The 27,502-nt window shown below is 33.9% G+C and overlaps 2 protein-coding genes and 1 pseudogene across 3 annotated transcripts; 1 reads left to right on the top strand and 2 right to left on the bottom strand.

Moving 5' to 3' along the window:
* Positions 1-812: 812 nt before the first annotated feature.
* On the bottom strand, positions 813-10,370 carry LOC111021115 (pleiotropic drug resistance protein 1-like; annotated as a pseudogene). The gene is made up of 24 exons (XR_015787847.1): positions 9,721-10,370; positions 9,120-9,240; positions 8,933-9,021; positions 8,307-8,391; positions 7,924-8,083; positions 7,778-7,827; positions 7,171-7,224; positions 6,968-7,058; positions 6,570-6,871; positions 6,188-6,469; positions 5,694-6,010; positions 5,399-5,559; positions 4,536-4,639; positions 4,289-4,448; positions 4,136-4,201; positions 3,793-3,920; positions 3,339-3,670; positions 2,871-3,161; positions 2,616-2,699; positions 2,390-2,523; positions 2,070-2,296; positions 1,810-1,981; positions 1,465-1,716; positions 813-1,359 (listed from the first exon to the last, which is right to left on the bottom strand). The product of XR_015787847.1 is annotated as a pleiotropic drug resistance protein 1-like (transcript).
* A 9,020-nt stretch (positions 10,371-19,390) lies between these two features.
* On the top strand, positions 19,391-22,973 carry LOC148207500 (uncharacterized). The gene is made up of 7 exons (XM_088118427.1): positions 19,391-19,647; positions 20,130-20,245; positions 20,332-20,450; positions 20,719-20,881; positions 20,980-21,206; positions 21,323-21,644; positions 21,745-22,973. The coding sequence occupies exons 1-7, from the start codon at positions 19,489-19,491 to the stop codon at positions 22,799-22,801; spliced, it is 2,163 nt and encodes a 720-aa protein (XP_087974553.1). The 5' UTR covers positions 19,391-19,488; the 3' UTR covers positions 22,802-22,973.
* Positions 22,974-23,977: 1,004 nt separating this feature from the next.
* LOC148207499 (plastidic ATP/ADP-transporter-like) lies at positions 23,978-27,171 on the bottom strand. The gene is made up of 5 exons (XM_088118431.1): positions 26,173-27,171; positions 25,366-25,620; positions 25,043-25,186; positions 24,616-24,963; positions 23,978-24,520 (listed from the first exon to the last, which is right to left on the bottom strand). The coding sequence occupies exons 1-5, from the start codon at positions 26,932-26,934 to the stop codon at positions 24,155-24,157; spliced, it is 1,875 nt and encodes a 624-aa protein (XP_087974557.1). The 5' UTR covers positions 26,935-27,171; the 3' UTR covers positions 23,978-24,154.
* Positions 27,172-27,502: the final 331 nt, after the last annotated feature.

The following is a 27,502-nucleotide window of genomic DNA, read 5'->3' as shown; positions in this document are numbered from 1 at the left end:
TTCTATTGGCACATGATCTATAGAAAGCTAATATTTGAGATTCTAGGCTATTTTGGTGCACCAATTAATATAGACTTTTTCTGCAATCACATTGTTATACTCATTCTCTATTTGAGCTCACTGTTATTGGTCCTCAAGAGATTGTCTTGTTTACACATTCACTATTTTTGTCGGAAGAATTTTAATTTTATTTCTGTAGATTTGATTGTCAATTCGTAGTTGGATTCTCCAATATATTGTGCAGCCACGTTGCAGAAGCCGCCATAGTTCTATTCGACACATACACAAAGACCAATCCTCATGACAATGTAAAATCCAACATCTTGGAAAAATTTAAAAAATCGCTGGTGAGATTCATGACAATCCCAAAAAATGTATATATTTGATACAATCAAGACCATCATCTTTAGCCTTTTGAATAAGATCAAACCACATATCTATAGGACTGCATGGATAAGGGATTGAACCTTAGAAGATAATGTGTCGTTCACCGTTGATAATTATGACATTTGAATCATACGAGACATTTGCTTTTGTCGAAAAAGATAAGCAAGCCAAAGTTGCAATAAGAGAGGAAGAACAAGAAAATGAAGCTTAAACATCTTTGAATCTACAAATTATATGTTTGGTTTATTAATTTGTCTAAACCAATGTGTTTTAGGAAAACTTGATAATAATGTAGGAGTTCTTTCCAATCTATATTTATTGATTGGTTTAACGATGGATTCTAAACATAGAAAATAATAAATATATTAATGAATCTGCACTGGCAAAATTTTATTTGAGTTACCTTTTTTAAATTTAAATTTAGGAAAAATAGTATTCAGTCTTATCCCACAGCTTATTACCCCATCAAAAATATATATCTAATTTAACAAAATTATAAATATAAGAACAATCTTTGTATTTTAATTTTGATGAACATAAAATACAAAGATTATTCATATATTTATAATTTTCCCTTTCCTTTGGCTCTCTACAAGCACATTACAAAGTAAAGTAATTAATAACAACAACTTTTACAATGAACTCCCTCCAAGTACTTTTATACTTGTAGAACACTATACAATCCCCCATAAATAATAATAATTATAACTATCATCTTCTTTGGAAATTAAAATTTTTAATAGAGATGGCAAACATGGAAGCAAAAAGAAGAGCAAATCCAACAACCACGGAAGCAGAAACTCCCAGAAAATCATGTCTGAAACCAAAGTAGTGTCTCACAAATTGTTCCACAGTTTGATCAACATCAAGCAGCACATCTTTCACATCTCCAAATTGAGAGGCAACCAATCCATATAAGGTCCAACCCACAGGGCAAATCCAGTAGTACCATACCCACCAAATTGGAATCCTCTGTCAGTTTGGATGCCAAAAAAAAACATGGTTTAAATAAATATTAGTGCGGTCTACTTATCTATTAAATGCAATAGAAATTGACCTATAAGAATCGAAACTTACGGATTTTGGGACGACAAATCCAGAAAAGAGGTTCCACAATGCAAAGAATGCAAATGAGAGAATGGAAGCAATGTGATGATTTGGTGTCATTGCGACTGCCATCCCATAGAATGTGAAGTATAGCAAAGTGAAGTACATGATGAAGAGATACCACATGAATTTAGCAACGGTCCATTCGAATCCGATCATCGAGTACACGATGAGAGTGTAAACCACTGCTTGAACCAGAACATATGGGAGTTCAATCAGCACCTGAAAGATGAGATGGGATTATTATTTCAATGGCTAAACATATTTCTCATGTTAGACATGGATAAAGATTCTGACATGGAAAAGCATTATTACCATTGAAAATGCATATGGTATAACCGAGTACATCCCAGCAGCTCTTTCACGATAAAAGGCAGTTCGTTCTACAGCGACCACCGGTTGCACAGAGAAAGCATTTTGGACTCCTAAGAAGAGAGTAGCAGTGTACATTGAACCCATAGAATTGAATAGATCTTGTTGCCTTTTCCTTCATTGGACAAGTAAACTTATATGAAACTTTTTAAAGTACAGAGACTAAAAAAATACAACCATGAAAGTTAGAACGATGTGCTTACCTTTTGGTACCAAGGTCCCAGAACATTGTGCCAAACATAAGGCAATGACGATTGTAAAGAGTAATCTCACTGCAGAATATGAAGGATTGCGCCAGTTACACCAATGTTGTTTCCATAAACAAGCCACGCATTGTGTGTAAAGCGATCGCAAGTACTGTGTTGGGAAATATAAGTCTTTCGAACCCGGAGCTGGACTACTCAATTCTTCAATTAGCATCTTGTTTCTCCTGTTCCACATTTTCAAAAACATCCATAACAAAGTTGCATTTTTTCAACAATTAATTCCTTAAGCGTGATACTATATGGTATAGTTGAATTACCTATATAGTTCTGAATTTTTGTACAAATCTGTGAAATCAACTCCCAAAGCTGATTCCTGTGCTGGGGAAGTTACTTCCAACATCCATGTGGCCGGGTTGTGGCAGTCCTTTATTTTATCAACTCCTTTAATTTCCTGAAGAACAAAGATGCATTAGTTTAATTAAATTATATGGATGTTAACTCTTGTAGACTTGTTGCATTGACATTTAATCATCCTATTCCTACCTCAAAATACTTTATTAGATGAAAGGAATGGTGACCCAATGGACCGACGTAGATTTCTTGGCCCCCCGGCTTCATCAAGAAGAGCTACAAGCAAAAGCAAGGCAACATTCCAAGGTTTTAATATATCATGCTCTTTCTATTGTGCTGTTATTGAATTCATTGAGGTAGGGCCCCTTTGGAAGTTTCCATTTTTTGTTTCATGTTTCTTGTTACCAAACAGGCCCGTGAGTATCCGTATTTTTTTGTGTTTCTCACCTCGTCAAAAGCTTCAAAGATGTCGATGCGTGGTTGGTGAATGGTGCACACGACAGTTCTTCCTGTGTCCACAGTGTTCCGAACTGTTCGCATGACGATTGCTGCAGCTCTAGCATCTAGGCCTGAGGTTGGCTCATCCATGAATATTATAGATGGATTTGCAACGAGCTCCACTGCAATTGTTAGTCGCTTGCGCTGCTCGGTTGAGAGACCGTTTTCACCGGGCAACCCAACTAGAGCATGCCTCAATGTCTTCAATTCCACAAGTTCCATCACCTCTTCAATGAACATCTGTTATCATTCATTGCAATCAAATTGTCAACCATAACACCAATACAAGTACTAATAGTTCAAAGAAGAACAACTAGGCCTTTAACCTAACCGTTTGCGCTTCCCATTCATCATGATCATTATCTACAAGACTTGGTACAACATTAACCTTGATAGATTGGTATTGGTTTCGTTTACCTTTCTAGTTTCGGAATCGACTTCACGAGGCAAACGGAGCCATGCTGAGTAGAGCAAGGACTCGTACACGGTAACATGAGGAGAGTGGATGTCATTTTGCTCGCAGTAACCCGAGATCCTGGCAAATGTTTCTTGCTTCTTTGGATAACCGGATATTTTGATGTTTCCTTCAATGTAACCACCTGTTTTTCTACCGGCAAGCACATCCACTAGTGTCGTTTTACCAGCACCACTCACTCCCATAAGAGCTGTTAAACACCAGGCCTGAAAACGCCACTTATACCCTTCAGTAGTACCAACTTATCATCAAGAAAACCTTGATTTTTCATCTCCTGGAGGAAGCCCATCTCAGATGATTAGGATTAAAAACAAATACCATAAGATCTACATTTCTAAGTTTTAGATATCAAGCATTTTTCACTAGTCAGAACAGTCTCATTTGGATTTGAAGTACCTGCGGCATGTCAACAGAGTATGTGATATCTTCAAAGACAATTGAATGTTGCTCAAATGGAAGAATCATTCCTGTTCTCTTTTTGGCATAGCCTTGAAAATTAGTTGCTGTACTTGAATCCAGAGCCCCTGAAATCATATTTCTCCCAGCGTTATCATCGTCACACGCCCAACAGATGACTATAAAAATTAATTGGGGAGGAAAAACATTACAATACAACAGTTCGAATACATAACACTAAACTCAAAATGTTAAGTTGATAGGTTACGGTATATTTAAATCATTCATTCATATTCTTTTGACACATTCTAAGTTATCAATCACAAGTTACAACTTGATATACCTCTTTTGTCACCATTGTGACTACTTTCTGGTTCCCCTGATTTAACAGTTTGAGCCTTCCCAAATGCTACACAATCAAAAGTAAGATGGTTGATCCAAAGTTCTTTCTTATTCAGGTATGTTTTATGAAGTCAGATAAGGTCGAGATAATTACGGTTGAGGAACGACAGCGCCAAAGTGAAAAGGAAGTTGAACAAAAATACATAACCAAGCAAAGCTGCTGCACCAATCCAGTACCAGCATGCATTCGGGAAGAATGCTCGGGACTTCAAAACTGTGATTCCTAGAGTTTCCTTTGAGTTTGAGAGAATTTTCTGAATGGAAAAACAAAGGTATTTTAGTAAAACATCATCCAAAAGTGAGAAGCAACAAATTATTCAAGAAGAGAATTAAGAACCTACATGTGCCCAGCTCTTTCCAAGGAACTCATTTACAACTACGGCATTCTGGGCATACATTATTGGCGAAATCCAGTAGCCCCATGTCCACCATTTCTTAATGTCCTCTGCATACAACAAGTAAATAAGATAAAACCGTTAATTACGAATTAAGAAGCACGGACACTTCAATCTAGATAACGTGTCCGTTTCGAGTACATGTCGAACACTTATTGAACACGTGTTGGACACTTGTTAGCTCACTAGATCTGTGTCACATACTAGTTGTATAAAGTGAATATGGATTTGACATTTATGGTAGGCACGCATCGAACACTTGTTAAGTATAAGAAATAGACATAAATAGTAACATAGGACAAAATAATAAATTTTGAGAGTAAAATACATCAAACTAATTTTTTAAAGTATGAAAATGCAAAAACTTGACTTTGGATTTCCTTCCGGTATAAAAATGATATATACATAAAAAAAATGTATAAAAAATGTGTCCTTGACGTATCTATATCCTAGATGTTTAGAAAATGACATGTCACTGTGTGCATGTTGTATAATATTTTTGTCTCATGTCCGTATCCGTGCTTCTTAGATTGCGAGCATAATTTGCAAAAGGGTTTTCTTCAAGTTACAATTTTGATCTTAAAACTTTAAATAGCATCTAATAAGCTCAGACTTTCAATTTTGTGTCTAGTGAGTTACTAAACTGTTAGAAATAAAATTGAATATTCAGTAGTCTATTAGATATCATTTAAAGTTCAATGACTTGTTTATGGACTTATTAGACGTTTTTTCAAAGTTCAGGAACGTATTAGACTCAATTCATAACGTTCAAGAATCAAACTTATAATTTAAACGTAGCAATGACGTACCTCTAGATAGGACAAAACCGCCAAGTGCATAGAGGGTCAGAAGTGCAAAAGAACCGACCATGTTTGCAACAACCATGTTTCTACATAATGCAGCAATGAATCGAAAAAGAGCAGAAGCCATCTGGTTTACTAGTAGAAGCACCAGGAATTGTTTGAAAAACCTGCAGCATTTGTGTTTCCAATTCACATTCACATCAAAAGGCAAAATAAAAAAAAAGGGGGAGAAAAGCCTTCATAATCACATCAAATGATAGGAACAGAATGAACATGAACAGAGTACTTTTTTTTTGCTTGCCTTTCAATATTTGGATCAAAGCCAATGCCATAGTAGGTGATGGCAACCCACAGAGCAACTTCCACAAAAGTAATAGGAATCTTGAGGATCCAATTGGGAAGAGAATAAGACCATGAAGGGTAGAATAGGAGGTCCCTTTGCTTGTAGAAATTTGGAAGCTTAACTGTGGTCATTGAGAGCTCTGACAATCCATTAAACATAACCATAATAACTGTGAAGAACAAAGCACCAGTATATATTCCTCCATCAACAATAGAATTGTGGTGCATCTCAGTTCTTAGGAATACGCTCATCGTAATTAAAGCCATTACCATTAGCTGAAAAGCCCCAAAAAGTAATTGTGTTAGTTACCGCTTAACATGCTATGTTAAAGGACCGTTAAATCCAAAAACTTAAGACAGGAGATTAAAGTAATGGATTACAGTAAGTTTAATTTTTTTTCGATTCATACTTTAAGAAGATACTCTAGAAACAAAATTATATTTAAAACCTACCTGAAAGAGTTTGAATATGTAGACGAATGAGTTCCTCTTCATAAGGAGGATCTCTCTAGAGAAACAAGCTTTTAACAGTTCTCTCTTTCCGACGCCATACCTTTGTATCGTCAAAGCTGCTCTATGGCTCTTAGACTTATCAAAAGGCATGGCAAGTTCGTCTCCGAGCTTTCGGCCAACATGGAACGATTGAAATGCTTCAGAAAATTCTTGGGCCGTAATAAAGCTGTAAGGCTCATCTTTGTTCTTCCAGTACTGCTCTTGATCTTTCCTTGATGTCACCTATAAAAGGTTATACTTAGTAATAAACCGTGTGCTTAAGCTTATAGATTACAATGCTTATAGATTACGATACATGTAAAAGGAGACAGTCTAAACTTGCCTCTTGAAGAAAATCAGCGACTCCCTTTCTCTCTGGACATACAAATCCCATAGATTCAAAGAACTCAAGCACCTCATCGCGAGGACCCTGATAAACAATTCGACCATCAGATAGGAGAATAATGTCATCAAAAAGGTCACAAGTTTCTGGTGCTGGCTGGAGAAGTGAAATGACAGCAGTTGCTTTAAGAATGTGAACACATTGCTTCAAAGAATTCACAATCTGAAAGGTTGTGGAGCTATCCAAACCCGTAGAAATTTCGTCCATGAACAGTGCCCTCGCTGGGCCGACTAACATCTCCCCTGTACTTCAGTTTAATGGAAGCTTTAGTTATCTAATGTGATTGGTGAAAGAGAAAAAATACAGCATATATATGTGGTTTGTATAAACCAATTTACCTGTAGTAACTCTCTTCCTTTGTCCTCCAGAGATGCCCCTTACCATTTCATCCCCAACCATTACATCAGCACACGCTTCCAATCCCAAAATCTAAATGATTTTAATGCAGTCAGTGTTAACGTATCTATAAAAGATTTAATTTATCATAATCCATCCGTTTAAGCTTTTGAATTGATTGGTAATTTAACGGTTAGTATGTTACCTTCAAGATATAATCTGTCACCACACTTTCCTCTTGGCCTTCTGTTCCAGCTGCCTAGAAATTAAACGCCAACGAGAATGGGAATCTTAAGTGAATAAGTGTCACTGATATTTTCAATCAATCAGCCAAAGAAAATTAAACCATTCTTTTTCTTTTTTGAATCTAATTTTTGTTATAGTAACTCTGATGTTGTTCATGAACTCAACTCCACCAGCAATTTTTCTTTCTAAGGTAGGGTAATGAGATGGAAAAATATATTTTTTAGTACTTAATGTTTGAGTATTTTTTTTATTTAGTCCCTGTAATTTAAAGTGTTTCAATTTAGTCCTTTGCATTGTGATGTTTTTTAATTATACTTTTTTCTTTTATTGGCAAATGCTAAAATGGAGTGATGAATAAACTTAATGTCATTGATACTTAGTGAGTGAGAGATATTTAGAGGGAGAATTAAATCAAACTAAGAGAGGAAAGTTTCTAGTTACACCCAAATTTCTAAGGGCCTAAATTGAAAACCACCCAAACATTAAGGATTAAAATATATATTTAGCCTTACGAGAGTAAGGAAAACTTATTTGATTCAAACTAATCATGTATTACCTTCATGAACGGGCTTTATATTGGCTGCAAACTCTCTTCTTGAGAGTTCTGCTAGCATGTCTGCAAAAGTATGTCATGTTAGAAGCTAAAAACTTGAACAAGCTAGATAATATGAACCAAAACCAATACATGAATGTATGTCATCTTTAAGCTAACCATAGCGCGAGCCAACGCCCTGGCATCGTGCAGCGAAAGCTAGAGTTTCCCTAACAGTCATTTCTCCAATATGAAGATCATATTGACTGATGTAGGCTGCAGTCCTCTGAGGTACAAACTCATTCATGCCATGGCCATTGTAAGCCACCCTTCCAGATGCCTAAATCCAATACGTATTTCAGAGCAGACAGTAAAATTTTAGATAAATAATCTTGTCAAGGTTTGAATCCTACTTTTTTGGTCCCTGAACTACTTTTATACTAATTTCATTTTTTTTCTAAATATTCTCTTTCGTATCTCAACTTTCAAACATTATGTTTAAACCTTTATTGTTACTTTATTGTGAAAAATTAAAGATCAAAGAATTGAAAAGTGATGTATACTTTTAGATAAGGATCAAGCTTTCCTGCAAGTGCTAATAAGAGAGTGGTTTTTCCGGAGCTTGGAGGACCCAACAGCAGTGTCATTCTGCCAAAAGAATTAAAGAGATTAAAACATTAAAAAAAATGACCAAAAATTTATATTTCTAAAAAATATCATATAAAATTTTCTAAAAAATTGAATAATAATGTTTTTTATTCCTAGAGAAGAATCATCAACTGAAATTTTCTAAGTTTGTTTCCTTTTACTTTAATTTCTTGAAATATTGAACAAAATTCTTATCTTTTAGTTTCTAACTATTTTTTCTATTCTATATTTCTCAAAAACAAACGCAATAAATAAAAGTTACTGACGGTAATATTTTTATATTTTATTTTCTATTTCAAAAATTTGTGTTTATTTATCAACTTTTTGTCTTTTGCTGATTTAGCTTCAAAATTATTTTTGAAATCATAGCCCAAAAAACTAGTTTCCAAAATACCTGTTTATGATGCTTCGAATTTAGTATAGTTTTAGGAGATATTATATGTTTGATTTTTAAAAAACTAAAAACAAAAATCATTTTCAAACTGCTAAAATAATAAATAAATAACTAGAAATTTTGGAACTATTTATTTGCTCTTCCTACCTTCCAGGCTTGACGATTCCACTGATATTATGAAGGATTTTAAACTGCTTCTTTCTACTGGAAAACATATGAAGGCAACCCAACAAACCCTTTGGAAATCAAAACCAAATCCATCAGCAAAAGAAAGAATTAACATAAAATCTTGTAAGATTTTAATTCAACAATTCATCAGTTAAAATGATGTTACCTCCACCATATTAAGTGTGAAATTGAGAACCGTAGGAAGAGCTCTACTTCCAACATAAGCATCTGCCTCCACATTCAAATGCTCGAACAGAACTTCAATGGTCGGAAGTTCGATTCCAACTCTGAAAATTTAAGAAAAGACCGAAAAAATATAAAAAATTATTCAATATAACTGCCACAAGAAAGCGCAAAGATAAAGTAAAGAAAGCTCCCCTCTTAATTTGACTTTATTTTGTGAACATGGATATAATATTAAAGTCCAACAAGCTTAAAACGAACATTCAGTCAAACTCATTACCAGCAACGTCATTCCCTACCTTAAATAATTTCTCAAGCAAAATGAAATATATTTTGTTAGAGATATTCATTTACCCAGACCATCAACTCAAGCAAAATGAAATATATTTTGTTAGAGATATTCATTTACCCAGACCATCAACTTAAGCTTTTAGGTTAAGTAGTGGTTTATTCATGTCGGAGTAGAGTGGGAAGTCCTGTGTTCGAACCCTAGTCGGATTGTTTCCTCCTCATTTATAGTGATTTACACTTGTTCGGCCTTATGCAATTATTTACACAACCCATATAAAATGACAAAAATTTACCTATCAAGACGATCGTGGAGCTTCAACAAGAACTTCTCATTGTCCTGTTCAGCAACTCTTATAAGCCTCTCAATCAAAATCTTCCTGTGTTGAAACCCAAGATTTGGGACATCAACTTCATTAGCTTCACCCTCCAACGTTGTCACCAAACCTTTCCTCAAGCGCCGGAAAGTTGGAAGCTTTTCAATGGCTGCCCATTTCAGAGCCTCCTCGTCCTCCTCATGTACAGATGGTCTCGAAAAGAAATCCACACTTCCATTGCTCCTAAACGAGCTGCCACTGCCAACCCCCAAATCCATCTCTGTTTTCCAAAATCTCAGCTCTCAAATATCTCTGTTTTACATGAGAAATGGGAAACCCACAAGGAAAAACAAAAAGATTGTCTTGTTTCTTGTTTTTCTTATAGGGAATGGGGCAGAAAGAAGCCAAAGAAATGTAAGTTTTGGTGTGGGAAAAAGCAAGAGGAAGTGGAAAAAGTTGCTCCAATGTTTTGGGAATTTGTGATAAAATTTTACAGGAAGTGAATCAGAAGAGATAATCGGATATATGTAGGGGGGAAATGGCAAACGTGCCAAATCGTTGGAATTGGATTTCTGTTTTATTCGGCGCCCAAGTTGGCAGAATCTAGTCTGAAATGCTCACGGCCGTGGTATTAAATTTTTCGTTGACACCTAAGTGTTTCCTTACACCAGAGATAACTAAATATTTTTAGGAAAATTGTATTGGTAGCTCAACTTTTATACCTATTTACAAAAATGTGAACCACTTTTGTATTTTGTAAATATGGCAAAATATTTGAATTTTTATTCTCAGAATTTTTATTATTCTAATTTTACCCTTATGATATCTGATATACATATGATGTATATCTGATATACGTCAGATGAATATATATCTGACATACGCCAGATGGATGTATACCTGACATACGCCAGATGGATGTATACCTGATAATGTACGTTCGATGTATCTCTGATATACTTCCAATCTACGTCTGATGTACATCCGATGTATCTTTGATATACATCAAATGTACATATTATACATCTAATATACATCTGATGTATCTCTAATTAATGATATACTCAATATATTTGTAATGATATACCTATGTATATCTTATCTTATATATATCCGATGTATTTCTGATGTACATTTGATGTATAAATCTCTTGTATCAAAGTTTGACACTATAGATAACTAAATATTTTTAAAGGTAGTTGAAGATATGACAAAAATATTTAGTAAAATTTGTAAATTATATTTAATTTTTTTAAAATATAGCATTTAAAAAAATCGAATGTCCAATTTTAATTCCACAATTTTATACAAAATAAATGAAAATTTGCGTTATATTTGAAAATTTAAAAAATAGGTAACATATTTTAAAATTAAATATATAAAAGATTTTTCCAACCTACCATAATTTCTATATTCTTATGTATTGTTAAATAAGAGATGAAATATAAGACATGTGAAACACAAATTAAAAAAATCACATAAATTAATAGTCAACATCTTCTAAATCATGTTTTCAGAGTGTTGTAATACTATTTTTGTTATATTTTAAATCATTTGTATATCACTGTAAAATATTATCGTATGTATTAGAAGTGGTTTTAACTGGAACAAAATTATTTTTGTCAGTGTTAAAATCATTTATATCTAAAATAGTAATATTTTACGAGGATTTACGCGTGATTTTAAAAAATGAAAAAAAAATAATTTTGACTATACCAAAATGTGTTCAATCATGTGTTAAGAGGGTCTGCAATAAATGGTATAAAACAAGAAAGTATACCTAAACCAAGCAATATACCACTGACATTATATATTCAATTCTCATCCATAAAAACCTCTCTCTTTTTTTTTTTTATTTCTTCTTCTTTTTTTCATTTAATATTTATGCAGGTGAAAAACATCATCAAATATGTCATCAACAATCTTTCTATTCCGTCCAAATTAATAACAATATCTATCGTTCTTTCTAAAAGGGCCCTTTTCCTTTATGTGTCGGGACAGAGATCTAGCTAGCTAGTTATATGCTACCATGCTATATAATTTAACAAATAATATGGTTGGAGGTGAATTATCACAGTCAAGTGTGTCGGACATCAAGATCATCAACTACTATGATGATCAAAAGAATCAAATGAAGAGATTCATGTGAACAAGTTCATGCAGCTCGGCGCCGTTAAAGTCGAGCCAAGCCATATCCTATCTGTCAACCGATCCTTACCAGCTACATGCGAGTCGATCTTGAAGAGCATCGTCTGTAGGCGCAAAAGCGACATACACGTTCTTTGACAAGGCACCATGATTATAGGCTGTTAGAAACTCTGTCAAGAGCTACCTCTATAAATATAGAATTTCTCCTCTCGTGCAGGTACGCGAAACGATATTCTCTCTCGAATATTGATCAAATAATGTACTAACTTAAACGTCAGAGTGCTAACTCTGCTTTGCAGATCTTTCGTATGTCGGTAACAAAAGTATAATCTTCGTGATCAAGCTTGATCGTTTTTGTGATGAAACAAATATGAAGCTTGGATTATAATTATAACTTTTGATTTTTCATAATCTTTAATGTTGTCTTGTCTATTACCAACCTAAATATAGTTCAACTAAGACATTATACATCTATTTTAAACATCACTAAACCTAAAAAAATATATATACAAATATTTTTCTATCAACTTAATATTTTAAAACAAAACCATTGAACCTAGAATACACAACAAAAATCTTTTCCGTCTCTTGAAGATTTGACTAAAAGATTCAATATTTAAACTATATATACACACCATATGACACAAATTAATTTTTGGCAACTTGAACAAAATTCCACTAATTCAAGCCTATATTCTTTGTTAAGGATCTCATATGGAATCTAACAAAGATTTACAAAATAAACGAGCTACCCCTCTCAATGCCAATGATTTTAAGATAGAACCTCGTGGATATTAATATGGTATTAGAGTCCAAAAGCTTAAACGAGCATCCGATTTAAAAATTGGATCCAATTAAGATGAGTAAACCCAAAAGAGGCACCAACTTCGTGATCTCATAATCTTTCGAAAAGTTCGAATGTCCACCCTATTGGAAAAAAAGAATAACACAAACTAATTTTTTAAATAAAATAAATATGGCCACTCCACTCAATCGACATCCCATGGTCTACTTGTATAGATATCCAACCACAAAGTAAAGTGAAAATTCAATGGTTTATACCATTTTTTTCTCTCATAGAAAATATATCAAAATCCACACAGCCGACCGTTGGAAAGATCACATTTACTTCACTCTGTAGACCAAATTAAAGCCTAAGTTTTAGCATGAAACACGAAGTGAAAATGATTGACAATTCTACCAACTCTTTTCTTGGCCACTCAAAATCTTCACTTGTCGAGGCCCTTAGCCTCACCCACAAATATCCTAGTCAGTTGTCAAAATTTGCCTTTTCAAAGTATGAAAAGGTTTAGGCATTTTTGATAAATATGTTGTCGGGTAGATGAAGTCAGGTCTGACGAGGATACGGAATAGATGCAAGACGAGCTCATGATAAAATAAACTCAAATTCAGAAGTCCAGTCGACAGTCGAAAGGACCTAACCCAAGATGCCGAGCCCCACGGTCAACCGAGGCCAACCAATTCTGGACCGTCGACATAACCTTCGGTGGCTGCCAACTGACGTCTTCCAAAGATGGATCTGAACCCATATCTTGACTTGATAAAGCTATGCAACGATGACCTTTCCGACTGATATCTGACCTACGACAATGTATTGAAGCCTAGAGAACTAGATTTCTTGGGAAGGTAATGATTTAAACATTATAAATAGAATGGGAGGCTGAATCCTAGAGGTATGCTAAAATGACCTTACTCTTTACTATACAACTTTCAATCTCAGATTCCGACTTAGGCATCGGAGTATGCTTGGCTAGCACCACACCAATGTTCAATGTTCTTTGTTTTGCAAGCTAACGTCGAGTCTCTATGGGCTATGGTGCGATATTTAGTCAACAAGTCATATCAAATTTCTGCTTCAACATATATTATAGTCCCAAATTAATGAGGTGAAAGAATCAACAAAATAAAGTTTAAATCTCATTTTATCTACTGAAAAGTATCGGTGAACAATTTCATTTAAACGTCATTAAATTATTATAATTATGATTTTAAACATGAATAGTGTATTCAGAAAAATAGGAAAGAAAACCCATGAAAATAGTAAAATATTGTTTTTTTCATCCTAAAAACTGTTAAAAAAGGTATGCACTCAAAACATATATATTAGGAAGTATAACAAACTAACTCCTACTTTATCTCTTGCATCCTTTATCTAAAATTTAATGTCTTTAGGTATTTAGTTGAATTTTGTAAATGGAATGTTTGCATGACGATTTTGTTTTCAAAAAATTATAATATATTGTTAGTTTTTTACTTTTTTACATTCGGATGGGATGGAAATTCGAACTTACGACCTCTTGATCGGACATCAATATCTATTGAATTATGTTCTAAGTTGGCATATATATGGTTAGGTATATAGACAAGATTAATAATCAAACTTTCTTGTTCTTTGGGATGACATATAAGTGGTAAAAACATAGGTACGGTCTTGTGGGTATCACCTACCATAGGGATCCCACTCGTATAAACCTCACGACATGGATGATGGGAAATTAAAAAAAAAAAAAAACAACAATCAAATTTTCTTAAATGACTAGCTTTCAAAAACTCTTTTTTTTTTTAATTTGATGAAGACTTGAATAGTGCTTTTTAACAAGTGAAAAACTTAGAAAATAAAAATTTTTGTTATGCATGTCAATTTATAAAAGTAATTGCAAAATAAAAATACATTTTTATAATAAGATCATAGATTTTAAATTCTATTTTTGGGTTTTTAAAATTGAAAACATGCACAAAATTGTAGAAACATTAGAAATTTAAATATAAAAATTTGTTATCCAATGTGGTCATTAATTTTTTGGAAACCCTAGCTCTAATAACAAATATAATAACAGAGTGTATATTCGATTCTCCCTCTCTACCATTAGATTTTGTTATTAATGAGTTATTATGAGTTTACTTGTGGATGGGTTTGATGGAACCAATTTACATTTAGTTTTCTAAATGTAAGCCTATACATATATAGATACATGAGTATGTTCTTAAAATTAATCAATGATGGTGACTATGAGTTTGTCCTAAATATTTGAGTTTTCGATTTTTCTTTTATACTGAAAATATAGTAATAATTTACGGCATGCATGTGCTTTGAAGTAAAATCATAACGCTCAAACGTGTATGGTTAGAAGACGTTTTTAAAATTTTCTTTCATATATATAACCAAATATAAAAGCATATTATTTATGTCAAACGTACAATATTCATTAAATAACTTGTTGGGGGGATTCATTTACTACATTTTTTGCTAGACTAAATGCTTTGAATTTTCAATTGAATCTTATAGCATGAAACATGAGGTGAAAATGACTGACAAGTTCAGCACTCTAATTTTCTTGGCCACCTTAAGTTCCTTGTTGAAGACTTGGCAAAGGCTTTATCAAAAATTCATAAATGTGACCATCCTTGGCCACTCAAATACTTATCTAGCCTTGGGACAAAACCCTAACCATAAATAAAGGTTCGAAAAATATGTGGTACGTCGTATTTATGTCTTACTTTTTAAAGCTCCGTTGGATAACGTTGTTGTTTCTTATCTTTCTCATTCCTCATTTTCAATTTTTGAGAAACATAGACATTCGGTAACTGTTTTTGTTTCTCATTTCTCATTTTTAAGATATGTAGCTACAAAATTAAGTTTTTTTATTTATTATTTCTTTTGTTATTGTTTCTAGTTTTTTTTAAACCTAGATAAAAGTATTATTTTATCATTTTTTATTTATAAAATGCACAATAAATATCAAAGATTAAATATAACACAAAATTTCAAATATTTAATTTAAAAATTAATTTTCATATAAAATTTTTACTTTTTTCTTGTAATTTAAAATTTTAGATAACAAAAAAAAAACTCCTACCAAGCAATATTTATCAGTTTCGAGAAATATTTTTATAGTTTTCTTGATTGAAAAATATCAAGAATCGGGAAAAAAAAATAGTAAATGAGAAACAAAAAATGTTACCAAACGCATATTAAACTTCTCGATACTAGCTAGCTTGTTAGTTAATTAGGTGTTGTAAATTTGAATTTTAGAACTCTGTGATAGGACGATTTTGCTTATTGTTAGCTCTGTGATAGGACGATTTTTACATTTGGAATCCCAAATGCATGATATAGTGTTATGATAATTCTTAGCTTTAAAACTTTCAAATATATATTAATTTTATTTTTTATTGTCTCTAATTAACATCTTTATTTTAAATTTTTCAAATCTAGCTACTGTTAAAAACGAATTTAAACTTTTAATTAAAGTAGCTAAAGAATCTAAAAAGATAATCGTTATGAAATATAACCTAAAATTGGAGCCAAATGTGCAATAAAATTAAAGAAGGATCCGTTGATGTGTGTTTATGTTTTTTTTTTCTTTCTTTTTTTTCCTTATCGATGTTTTCCTTTTCCCCCTGTAATGAACCCTACGTTTGCCTCTCTTTTTTTTCTCTTTCTAAAAAAATGTTTCCCTTTTCACAATTATTTTTTCTTTTCTTTTATCAAACCTAATTATTGTTCAACCCATTAAAGTGTTAATAATCTTTACCAAACGTTTGAAATTTTTTCCCTCATTCCCTTGTTTGAAAAAAAAAAAAATAATAATAATAATAATAATAAAGAAGACAAAAACATGTTTCGTAGTGCTTTCTTGCTTTTTGTTCTTAAAATCCTTACGAGATGTTCGAAATTTTTACCTCATTCCCTTGTTTGAAAATTTAAGAATAAAAGACCCGAAAATATTTAATAATCATTTATTAAAGTAAAAGTTTTATATGAAATTTAATTTTTCAAATTAAATATTCAAATTTTGATAAAATATGATAAAATAATATTTTTATCTATATTTTGAAAAAAACTAAAAACTAAAAATAGAAATTAGAAACAATGAATTAATTTTGTTATTTACAAAATTTCTACACAATTTTAGGAATGTTTCTTAAAAATGAGAAACGAAACGAAAACATGATCATGTATTTTAACGTGGAAAATAAACTTGCCTAGAATATAAATACGTTGAATTATGACATCGTTTTTCTTTATATTTCTAGATTATAATATTTAAGTGTACGGTGGAGATTTGACGAATCCCTACATGAGCAAAAATGGCGTTTTTTCACTTGTTGACCAAATTAGTAAATACAAGTCCTTCGTATTTAATGCACTTCATTTCATGAACCACCCATGTGAATCTCACTTTTTAGATGGAAATTAAATCAAATTTAATACCCATTTTTTCATACCAATGGCTTCCTTGGAAAAGGACATTTAAAACCATTTTTCTGACTTTGGCCTCCTACGATTTAATTTGGTTCATTATCTAATCATACTGAATCGGGTAGAAAGTTGATTTAGTAAAAGACATTTTTTTAGAGGATGATGACTTGATACGGAGTATCCCAATAAGCAAAAATAATACAGACGATAAGTTCGTATGGCACTATGACAAGAGAGGTGTCTATATACGCACTCAAAAGTAGATCGAATGATATTATTGTTGATTTTTAGAAGAGATTAATATTATTGTTGATTTTTGGCAAACTAATATCCTAGCTAGAAAAGATAAAGATTTTCATGTGGAGAGCATGTCGGAGCTCTCTCGCCCTACCAAACTCAATGTGTATAAAAGAAAGGTAGTCAATGAATGCACATGCCACAACACAAATGCAAAAGAAAGTCGAGTCTAAAACCTATGCAATTTGGACTTGTAAAAAGGTTAAAGGGGCATGGGCTAAGTGGAGCTCGACGACCTCGTTTATTAGATGCAGCTTATATTTATTTTCTCTCTTTTGTATCTCTCTTTTGTAGGGTGGTGGAAGAACTGAATCATGATGAACTAAAAGTCTTTGTCATTTGTTACTTTAATTTGATTACCTTGAAAATAAAATATATTATCTAGTTCTTTTAAATCGTTAAAAATAAAACAATACATAGGAGTATCATACATCTATATTTATATTTGTCATTTTGATGGTGTCTAATTTAAAAATTAAACATTTTTTAATATGGATTTTATTTTAGAAAGTTCAAAATATAATATAATTTATTTTTTATTTTGAATAGGACTAATTTAAAATATATATATATATTATTTTAATTTAACATTGGTTTTTGAAACTAAGTATCTTAACATTATTTTTATTTTAAGTTCACTAGTTTAAAGTTATATATTTTTACAAACTATAATTATTTAAATATGTATTTGAGAAAATAATAATAATAAATTTGCAATGTTGAAATTTAATTATTTAAACTGAAATTTTAAAATTTCTCAAATATCAAGACACAATATACATAAAATTGAATTATAATTTATATATTTTATAATAATTAAAAATTATATATATCTATGAATTAAAAAAATGTATTTGCATTACAATTTAGAAACTTCAATATTAATAATTGTGAGTATGGAGAGGTGTAACTGGAACAATTAAATGGTAAAAAGAAAAAGTTGAATAATTGAAAATCAGAAGAAAAAAATATCGGAATAAGAAATGGTAGTAAAAATGTCAATTTTAAAACTTCAAGATCAAATACACACCTACTACAATTCATGGACCAAAAATGTAATTTTTTTAAAAAAATACATATATATAATTTTTTGAGGAAAAAAAATTTTAGTAGGTGTGTATCTGATCTTGAAGTTCCATCAAAAATTATATATGTATTTCCTACTATATATATATGAGAGAAATGGTAGAACCAATCAAAATTGAGGAAAATTTTGATGGAACCCTATACATATATAATTTTTAAAATTTTGTTAGTGAGACAGGTATAGAACATTTAACTTATTTAAACACATTAACCTTTATCAATGCTCAAATTGACTATTAATTTTAATTTTTGAATGATTCTGAAAATGATAACATGTCATTTAGATATATTCCTCAATTAACAAAGTAAGAATCAATAGGAAACTCTTTTTTTCTTAAATCAAGAATATTTTTTTCCTTTTTATATTATCTTTCAAGAGTGGAGGTTAAAATATCTGACTTCGAGTTTACCTGTCTTGCCCAATTGATAGAGTTATTCAACATTTTTTTTCTTGAGGAAGAATAGAACAAAATAAATTAAAGAGAACAATCTCAACTTGCAGTTCAAAGTTAGACAATCACGTATGAGCTTTTCAATGTGTCGGGTGGGACTCTCCTCCAGCCAGATTTATTCCCGACGCTTTCTTCGAGCATAATTATTCAACTTTAGTGGGAAAGAAACTCATAAATTTTCATTTTTCCACTTCATTACATATATATAACTAATAAAATAAAATAAAAATATTATGCATTTGCATTTGATACTCAAAATAAAGGTAAATGTTAGTTTGTCATTTCAAATTGACCACTATCACCCAATGGGCCTAACTTTTAAGACCCAATTTATTATTGTATATCTATTAGCCGTTACCATTGCCCCACTCCGCACCGTTTTGTCGACGTGGCATCCGAAAATTTGAAAACTAACTTTTTAAAGTGATATTAAAACCAAAATCGACCGTTGGGTTCATACGCTCCTCTGTCAGTTTCCTCATCTGAGGTGAATTTTGAGCTTCCATTCCACGAGAGAGAAGAAGAAGAAGATTGACGATAATGGCCGACAATTGCTTGTTTACTGAAGAAGAAATGGCGATTGATGAGGCTGTCGGCCATCCGCAAGCTTACGGCAAGCTCTGCCGCGACCGACATGTCGGATTTTACACCCACGGTCCTCCTTTCATTTTCACGCCTTACAGTCTGAAGAAACGAGAGGTAGAAACGAATCTCTTTTGAAATTATGGTGTATTTTACGGAAATTTTGGGAATAAGAACGAACTGAGCTGAGATTTTAGTGTTCTGTTGATTGAATTCCTCCAAATGAGATAATTAAATTCTTCGATTAAGCATAGTAGGGATGAAGCCCTTTCTGCTCTTTCGGAGAAAATTATGCATGATTAGTCCTTGTTCTTTCTCTTTGGCAAATTTTTGTGGATTTCTTGACTAGTCCCCTTCAAATTGTTCGTTTTGAAGGGAATTTTTTAAGATGACATGAATTATGCAAGAAAGTAGAATTCCCCAATCTCTAGTATTTTGAGTATACGAGTAGTTGGGAATTTTTTGCAGAAACCCGAACTTCTCGTTCTGAATCCGATTTTTGTTGTAAATTGTGCTCGAATAACATTATTATTAGTAAACTGTGATTTCTCATTATGAATCTTCATTACAATCGTGTGGGTCTTTGCATAATGTTTCAGGCCGCAGCAGCAAGGGAATTAGATCAGATGTTTCCTATAATAAATCCAAAGGCAAAGCCTACTGCCAAGCCTAAGCTTTTTGTCAGCCTCTTGTGGAAGCAACTCCATCATCTCGGGTAAATAGCTGAGTTCCAATTCTAGTCTTTCTAAAAGCTTCTGTGTGTATGCCTTTTTTAGATCAATCTGATTTGTGCAATCTCAGGAATGCTGGCTTCGATCCTGCAGTAATTCGAGTCGACCATTACGGCAATGTTCTCTATTATCATGCTGATACGGCTTCACCGCTTGCTTGGGATATTGATCATTGGTTTCCTTGCTCAAGTACGCTTCTAAAATTGTTACTCTCTCTCAAGAATATGAATGAAATATCAAATTTTCTGAAATCTATCCATTTGAGCTTTTAGATTCACTGGTGAGAGATCATATCCTATGATAATCACTTGTTGGGTGTTGTGCTAATTTCCATGAGGGTGAGGATTAAGAGTATAATAAAGGACTAAATTTACTGTAGGTCCCTAATGTAGCGGCTTAAGCTTTTCAGTTTAGTAGTGAGTTAATGGTATCTCATAATTTTCTTGCTGAAATACAGGAGGAGGACTGACTGTTCCTAGCAATTTACGGATACTGCAATGGCAAGCCTGCAAGAGGAAACATCACAAGTTAGAATTCCTAGTTCCATGGTGGGATTTTCAATTGGGAATCTCTGTAAACCAGTTTCTATCCATCTTTGCTTCCTCCAACTCAGATTTCAGGTTGGTTCCTTTAATTTATTGATTTATGTTCATTTTGGTTCATAAATATTAAGGTGGTGATCCTATACGTAAGCATTTCCATAATATAATGACGGCAGGCGCAGGGCATTTTCATTTTTGTTCTCTGAAGGTGAAAATGAAGAGCTGAATGCTTCACAGACAGTTGAATCTCATTCTTTTCCACAACATTTCATGGAATCCAAAGAGCGACACGGCTTTGCTCCGGCTGCTATCGTTTTATCTCGAAGAGAATGTTATGATTCTCCATCACCTTTGAGATCATTGGACTACAATAGGCAACCAAGACCAAGTATCCCTATAGTTGGTTGGTTCCTGAAACTCTTTCACGCTCTTGGAAAGTTGAAAATTAAATTTTTTACTAACAGTTTAAATTTGAATCTGTCAAATTGAATAACTTTTGGGTTTTTTGATTAATGTTAGCTTCAAGGAAAGTGAAACCTGAACTTCTTAAAGAGAATGAAAACCCGGACTTCATTACGAACCCATATCAAGCCATTGTCATGGCCAGAGATTCTCTAAGGCAAAGAGAAGAAAGGGGAAAGCTGAAGGCAGAAATAGAGAAAGTAGATGATGAAGTGAATGATATGAAGCTAAATAATGAAGAAGAGAAGCTCACCATTCAGGACCTGGAATTGAAACTAATTAAACACAGGAGAAGGGCCGAGAAATGCAGGCGATTAGCTGAGGCGCAATCGTCCTACAGAACCATGCTGGAGAAGATGATCCGAGATACCATGCACCAGTAAGATGAGATAATTAATGCACTCGTTGCGAAAATCAACTCAAAAAGCAGATTATTGTTCAAATAGACTAAACTTTGTAATTTGATCGTTTTCTTGTAGGAGTGTTATTTACAAGGAGCAGCTGAGGCTGAACCAAGCAGCGAGTAATGCGCTAATGGCCAGGCTCGAAGCGCAGAAGGCAATTTGTGACGCTGCCGAGAAGGATCTTTACCAGAAGTACAGACAGAGAGATGAGCTAGAGAAACAGTTGAGGCCTGAATACGAACAAGTTCGAAAAAGATCAAGAACAGACGATATGTTATTGGAAGAGACAAACTACAAAACTCCTACTTTACATTTGCCAGGAATCAAGCCAAAGACACCTACACACAAAGAGCTGAGATTATTTCTAGAGGAAGAACAAAGAGCTTCTGAATATGCTTTGTCCCAAAATGGAGAGCAGACAAAAAAGGAAACTGATGTGACCATGGAGAAGCCTGGTGAAAATAATGACAAAGCAATTGTTCCACTGGAGGAAGGAAGCTTAATCACTGAAAAGCTTCAGAACTTAGAAATAGGGGAGCCAAAGAAACATGACATGCTTTTTCCTTATCTGCGGGAGTCGGATGTAGAAGACGAAGACGAAGATGAAGAGAGTAGAAAACAGCGCGGGAAAGGAAATGTCGAGAAGTGGCTTCAAATTCTGTTAGAGGAAAACCAAGAAAATGCTGCAGATCATCTCCAAAATGAAGTTGAAAGTAGTGGCACAGGCAAGACTAACGAAATAAGCACAAAACCAAATGCAGATTCCCCACGGAAGGAGGTCGAGATCCCGATAACTATAGAAGAGCAAAACAAAGAAGAAGATAAAGACAGGATTGTTGGAACTGAAGGAGGAGGCAGCAAAGCAGAAAAAGAAGTCAGTACTGAAGAGTGCGAAAAGAATGAGCAGAGTGGGAAGGAAAGAAGGCTCACAAGGACAGACAGTCCAAGGATCTTCAGGAGAATCCCATCTTCACCATCTCTGATCTTGGGGGGGATGAAGAAGGGAGTGGACTGTATGGGAAAGAAACCGATAGTAAACGGAGAAGACGATGTCGATGGCGAAAATCATGCTGCGAAAGACAGCTTCATCAAATCCTCTATCAAGACACTCAAGAAGGCAGTAAAAATATGAAACTTCCCTGTTTCAGTTGTGCCATTATTTGGTATGTTTTTTCTTGCCATATAGTGATTTTTTTTTTTCTTTTCAGAGTGTTGGTTATTCTCTTGAAAGCCAATAAGTCAGTGCAATTATATGCGCTCTATGTAAAAGATTTAGTGCATTTCCATTCATGTGTATGTTTATAATATACGTTTTTTTTTAAGAATATAATATATGTTTTTGGTGTGGCAAAAGTACAATTTTATTTATAAACATTCTTAAACCGGATAATCTTTTATTAAAAAAAAAAAGCAGATAAATTTTAATGGTTGAGTTTCATGTTTTGTCTTTATATTTTCAGCCTTATTAACTGAATTTAAAAAGTTTTAATTACATTTATGAGTATTTGATGGAATCCGAGTGCGATAATTCATTTTAAAATTTGAATGAAATTGTGTGATAGGACATCGATCAATTAGCGGTTTTAAAACAGGTGATCTGATTAAATTTGATAAATTTTTTGGACAATTCGTTTATTTGATCAATTTTTGGACAATTTGTGTATTCTATTCCTAATTTTTCAAGTTTATTGTTCCTTCAAATTTTCAAATCTTTCCGATCGAGAAAAATAAAAATCAATATCTTAAAATTTCAATAATTTGTCTCTATGTTTTGCATTGATTACCTACTCGGTCAATTTGTCAAATTTGTCAACTATCATATTACCCACTTTATTTGCCTCCATCAAATTTGTCAACTAACCATCCTATCATCCACTTTATTTGTCAATATCAACTAAACCAACATCTCATCACTTGTCTCTAGAAATCAGAAGATTCATTGTCAATATCAACTAAACCAACATCTTATCACTTGTCTCTAGAAATCAGAAGTTTGAGTCTTCGTTACTTTATTAAAAACATAACATTCAAAATAATAATAAAAATAGTAATTAATTAATTAAAGTGGAAAGATTTGGTTAAAGTAAATCATCATAGATTGGTTCATTCGTACAAAGGGATAAAGTAAATCAAACCACTACTTAGAATTCATTTCCTTTGTAAGCTGGACAGTTTCTAACAAATTCACATGTTTGACAAATCAGACTCATCCAGAAAATCCATACAGCTTTTCTAAAACTATCATGAGATAAATGGAATTACAATAAAATTGGGGGTTCCCCCCATTATATATAAATGCGATTACAAATACGGTACAAGAGCGATTAAATTATATTGAGGGCAAAAAAAAAGAAAGAGATTTAAGGAAAAAAGTCAGATCATACTGTCTTGGCTAATTTTTATTCTATAGAAAACTAACACAAAATTCTAAGCCAAACAAACCAACTTCTCCCTGTTTGTTTGAATTAGCGATGGGAGGACAAATCTAGGCGTTGGTTGGGGCTGAGGTTTCAGATGAACTGCTCGCAGAGTCTCCTGCTGTGGGGTTCAAAGGCGAGCGGCCCGCTAGGGAGCCGTTGTCACCGTCGTTCTGTGACACGACTGGGATCTTCACGGCTGATCTTTCCATCTCCTTCTCGAGCTCTTCTTCCCGGCGCAGAGCTGTGAACTGGCTGTCCAAGGATCTGGCTGCTCCCAACCATGCAAGGACGATGACCAACAGGATTCCTCCGAGGTATGGAGTCGAGTTGGCAAGAGACCCGAATGTCAAGATCATGAATTGTTGAATGAGAGCGCCTCCAGACTTCCCCAATGGGTTGCAGACGACGTCGATGGCAGCCTTCCCTTTGACCTGAAACACAAGCATTTGTCACGCAAAGCCAACGAAAAACGAATTCTCAAATAACGATTTCACAGTCGATGTACAAACGAATCATCAAACCATACCTTGGTATCCTCATCCAAAGGAATGTAAGCCATTTCTTTACAAGGATCAAACAAACTGTACTTGGCACTCTTGCTGAAGATGTTTTGCATAGCACCCACATAAACAGCAGCAAGAAGAGGAGTTAACCCAAACTGGGTAAGCATAGGCGCGATCGGGCCTCCAAACAAAATCAATGAAAAGAAAGCAACTCCGGTCACGAGGAGCACTGTGGGCGTAATATTGGCTGCAACTCCCCATCCATACTTGTTGAATATATATTGACTTAGCAACATCATTATGAACGTTACTATTCCGGTAGCAGTTGAGAAATCTCCCATGAAAGAAGAGTACTCGTTCGGGCTTGGAAACTGCACAGTTGATAAAGGGTATTACTTATTGAGCAAGCTGATTGATAGACAGACATTCCAAAGTCAAAAAGCAACAAACCTGTGCTTTGAGCTTCGATTTCCACGTAACCTCGACAAGGTTGATACTGATTCCATACGCGACCACCAGAGTGGCAAGATCCCTGATGTACCTTGAAGATGCCAAGAATTTCAAGCTCTCCATTGTCCCCATGTTAACCTTTTCCTGCAAATGAATGCAACAATCACAAATACTCAGAATCGCTTGTCGAAGAAAGATAACAGAAATAACGACTTTGCATATGTGGGTTAACAATAGCAACCGCACATGGATGCCGGGATATCAATTATTATCAATGCCATCATCCTAAATATAAATATAGCATAAGTTTCTTAAGAGGTTACCTTCTTCTTCTTGCTGCGAGTAGGAAGAGAAGCAAACTTATTCACCCACCAATAGAGGAAACAGATTGCAAGCCCCATACCGACCACAATACTCATCATTCCTTTTAGAGAAATTGCCCAACCATCAACTCCAGGACCCAAATTTTTCCTCAAATTCGAGAAATACTTCACGGTCCTACCCGAGAAAATGAGGGCAACATTTGCACCAAGTCCAAATAAGGGATAGAACTTTTTGGCTTCATCAACAGTTGTAATCTGCAGAAAAATGAATCAAAGAAGAGAAAGTTAACGAGCTAATCCATTCAAACTCTGCTTTGCTAAACATTGGTCACAGCTATACCCCTAAAAGAACCAGTAAATGGAGATAAATAGTTCTAACTTCAAGTCACTCCCCCAACAATATTTTTAGCAACATATAGATTTAACAAAACCATGCATTACCAAAACATAAGCCCAAAAATCAAACAGATAGAAGCTACTTCGAGGATAAAAACCATTTTGTTCCACAAAATACAAATGCAACAGCATTAATCCTGTTTCCTTCCACATATCATAAACATGAACTTAAACATATTTTACAATTCCAAACCAAGTATCGTGCCAGCAGAAGCAAAAACTAGCATCCAGATAAATCATTCAAAGAGTTTTGACATCGACTTCAATGGTATTAACATCCATCCAATCCGCATTCAAATGAGATCCAAATCGATAGCAGCAGTCAACAACACACAAAAAAAAAACACATCATAAATAACAAAATTCAGATTCAATAGTCTGAGTCTAAAGACAAAGCCTTAGAATCTATACCTGATTGGCAAATCCCCAGAACAGAACAGAAACCACCACGCTTCCCCACAACTCAGCCATCACATAAAACAAACAGAAGCTCCAGATCCTCATAATAGCCAGAGGGCCAAGGAACCTCGGGCCAAGCGTGTTGAGAAGCTTATCAGCAAAAGCTTCGGGGTGGATATAGTTGCTGAGGGGATACAAAAGAAACCCAAAAGCCCCAAAGAAGGCAATGAATGGGACGATAACTGTGTAGAACAGGGCCTGCCTAGGCAGCGCATTGGCCAACTTGGTATACAGCAACATAAAACCAACAGCCATAGGCAAATTAACCCAAGTCTTCAAAAATGGAATAATCTCTGCGCTGCTACCTTTAGCCGTCACAACCAACACATCCTTCGTATCCCTAAGAATTGTGTAATTAAAAAGGATGCAAAAGAACATAAGCCCGAGAGGGATAATCTTCTTGAGGGTCTCAACCTCAATCCCCAGAAACTTAGGGCTCTCAGTTTCCGCAAACGCCGGCTGTCCATCGGCGGCGGCGGCGGCGGCTTCGGCCTTGCAGATTAGGGAAACTCGCTCTTTGGGACAGAGCGAGGGATTTTTGGGGACAAATCCCTGAAATCTTTGGAACCCATTAGAGGAAAGGGAAAACCCAGGAAGATTTCGGGGCTTTGTGGATAAAATCCTATGGCGGAGGCCGTGAGAAGGCAATAAGCTCCTGGTTTTGGGATTTGGGGGTAGAGAAAGAAGCCCTTTGCTCTGTAAAACGGCCTCCATGCCTCTCTCTGATCCCTTCGAGAAAAGAAATCCGATGGATTTGGCCTTTCAAGAGGAGAGCATAAGAGAGACACAGATAAGGAAGGAGGATAGAAGATAGAGGAAAAGGAAGGAAGATAAGAAGATAGCAGCAGGGAATTGCAATTTCCTTCTCGAGAGGATGGGTGAGCATACAAATATCTTTTATACAAACTGCAGAAAATCAAAAACCCTCGAAATCTTTCAGAGAACAAACGCCAAAATACTAATAAAAATCAAAAAATGACGGACGGAATAATATGAAAACAATTAACGATTAACCTTTTTTTTCTTTTGTTGACAGAAGTTTGATTGTGGCTAATCCGTTTGTGCCAACGTTCATGTTTTCGTGTTTTTTGTTGGTTGTTTTTGTGTTTTTTGATTGTTGTTTTTGTTTTTTGTTTTCTACTTTTTTTAATAAGTAAAAATTTGTTTGTTGTTTTTTTTTTCTCGTTATTTTTTATTGTAGAACAATAAATAAAAATATAATGGTAACTCTTTATTGCTTCAGTTACTCTCTAATATTTTGTCTTTTAACTTTTGTTCATTT

This window comes from Momordica charantia, unplaced genomic scaffold (genome assembly GCF_013281855.1).
Source record: "Momordica charantia cultivar OHB3-1 unplaced genomic scaffold, Mcharantia_2.0 BLBB01000152.1, whole genome shotgun sequence".
In the NCBI taxonomy this organism is placed as follows: Eukaryota; Viridiplantae; Streptophyta; class Magnoliopsida; order Cucurbitales; family Cucurbitaceae; genus Momordica; species Momordica charantia.
The sequence above is the reverse complement of the archived record's forward strand: the minus strand, read 5'-3'. Positions and strand labels throughout refer to the sequence as shown.

Coding starts and splice junctions, on each gene's coding strand:
- LOC148207499 (XM_088118431.1), bottom strand. CDS start 26,934: ATGGAGGCCGTTTTACAGAGCAAAGGGCTTCTTTCTCTACCCCCAAAT. Junction 25,187..25,365: donor CTCGCAGCAAGAAGAAGAAG/GTAACCTCTTAA, acceptor ATTCATTTGCAG/GAAAAGGTTAACATGGGGAC. Junction 24,964..25,042: donor AATCGAAGCTCAAAGCACAG/GTTTGTTGCTTT, acceptor TCAACTGTGCAG/TTTCCAAGCCCGAACGAGTA.
- LOC148207500 (XM_088118427.1), top strand. CDS start 19,489: ATGGCCGACAATTGCTTGTTTACTGAAGAAGAAATGGCGATTGATGAG. Junction 20,451..20,718: donor TCATTGGTTTCCTTGCTCAA/GTACGCTTCTAA, acceptor GCTGAAATACAG/GAGGAGGACTGACTGTTCCT. Junction 21,645..21,744: donor ATCCGAGATACCATGCACCA/GTAAGATGAGAT, acceptor GTTTTCTTGTAG/GAGTGTTATTTACAAGGAGC.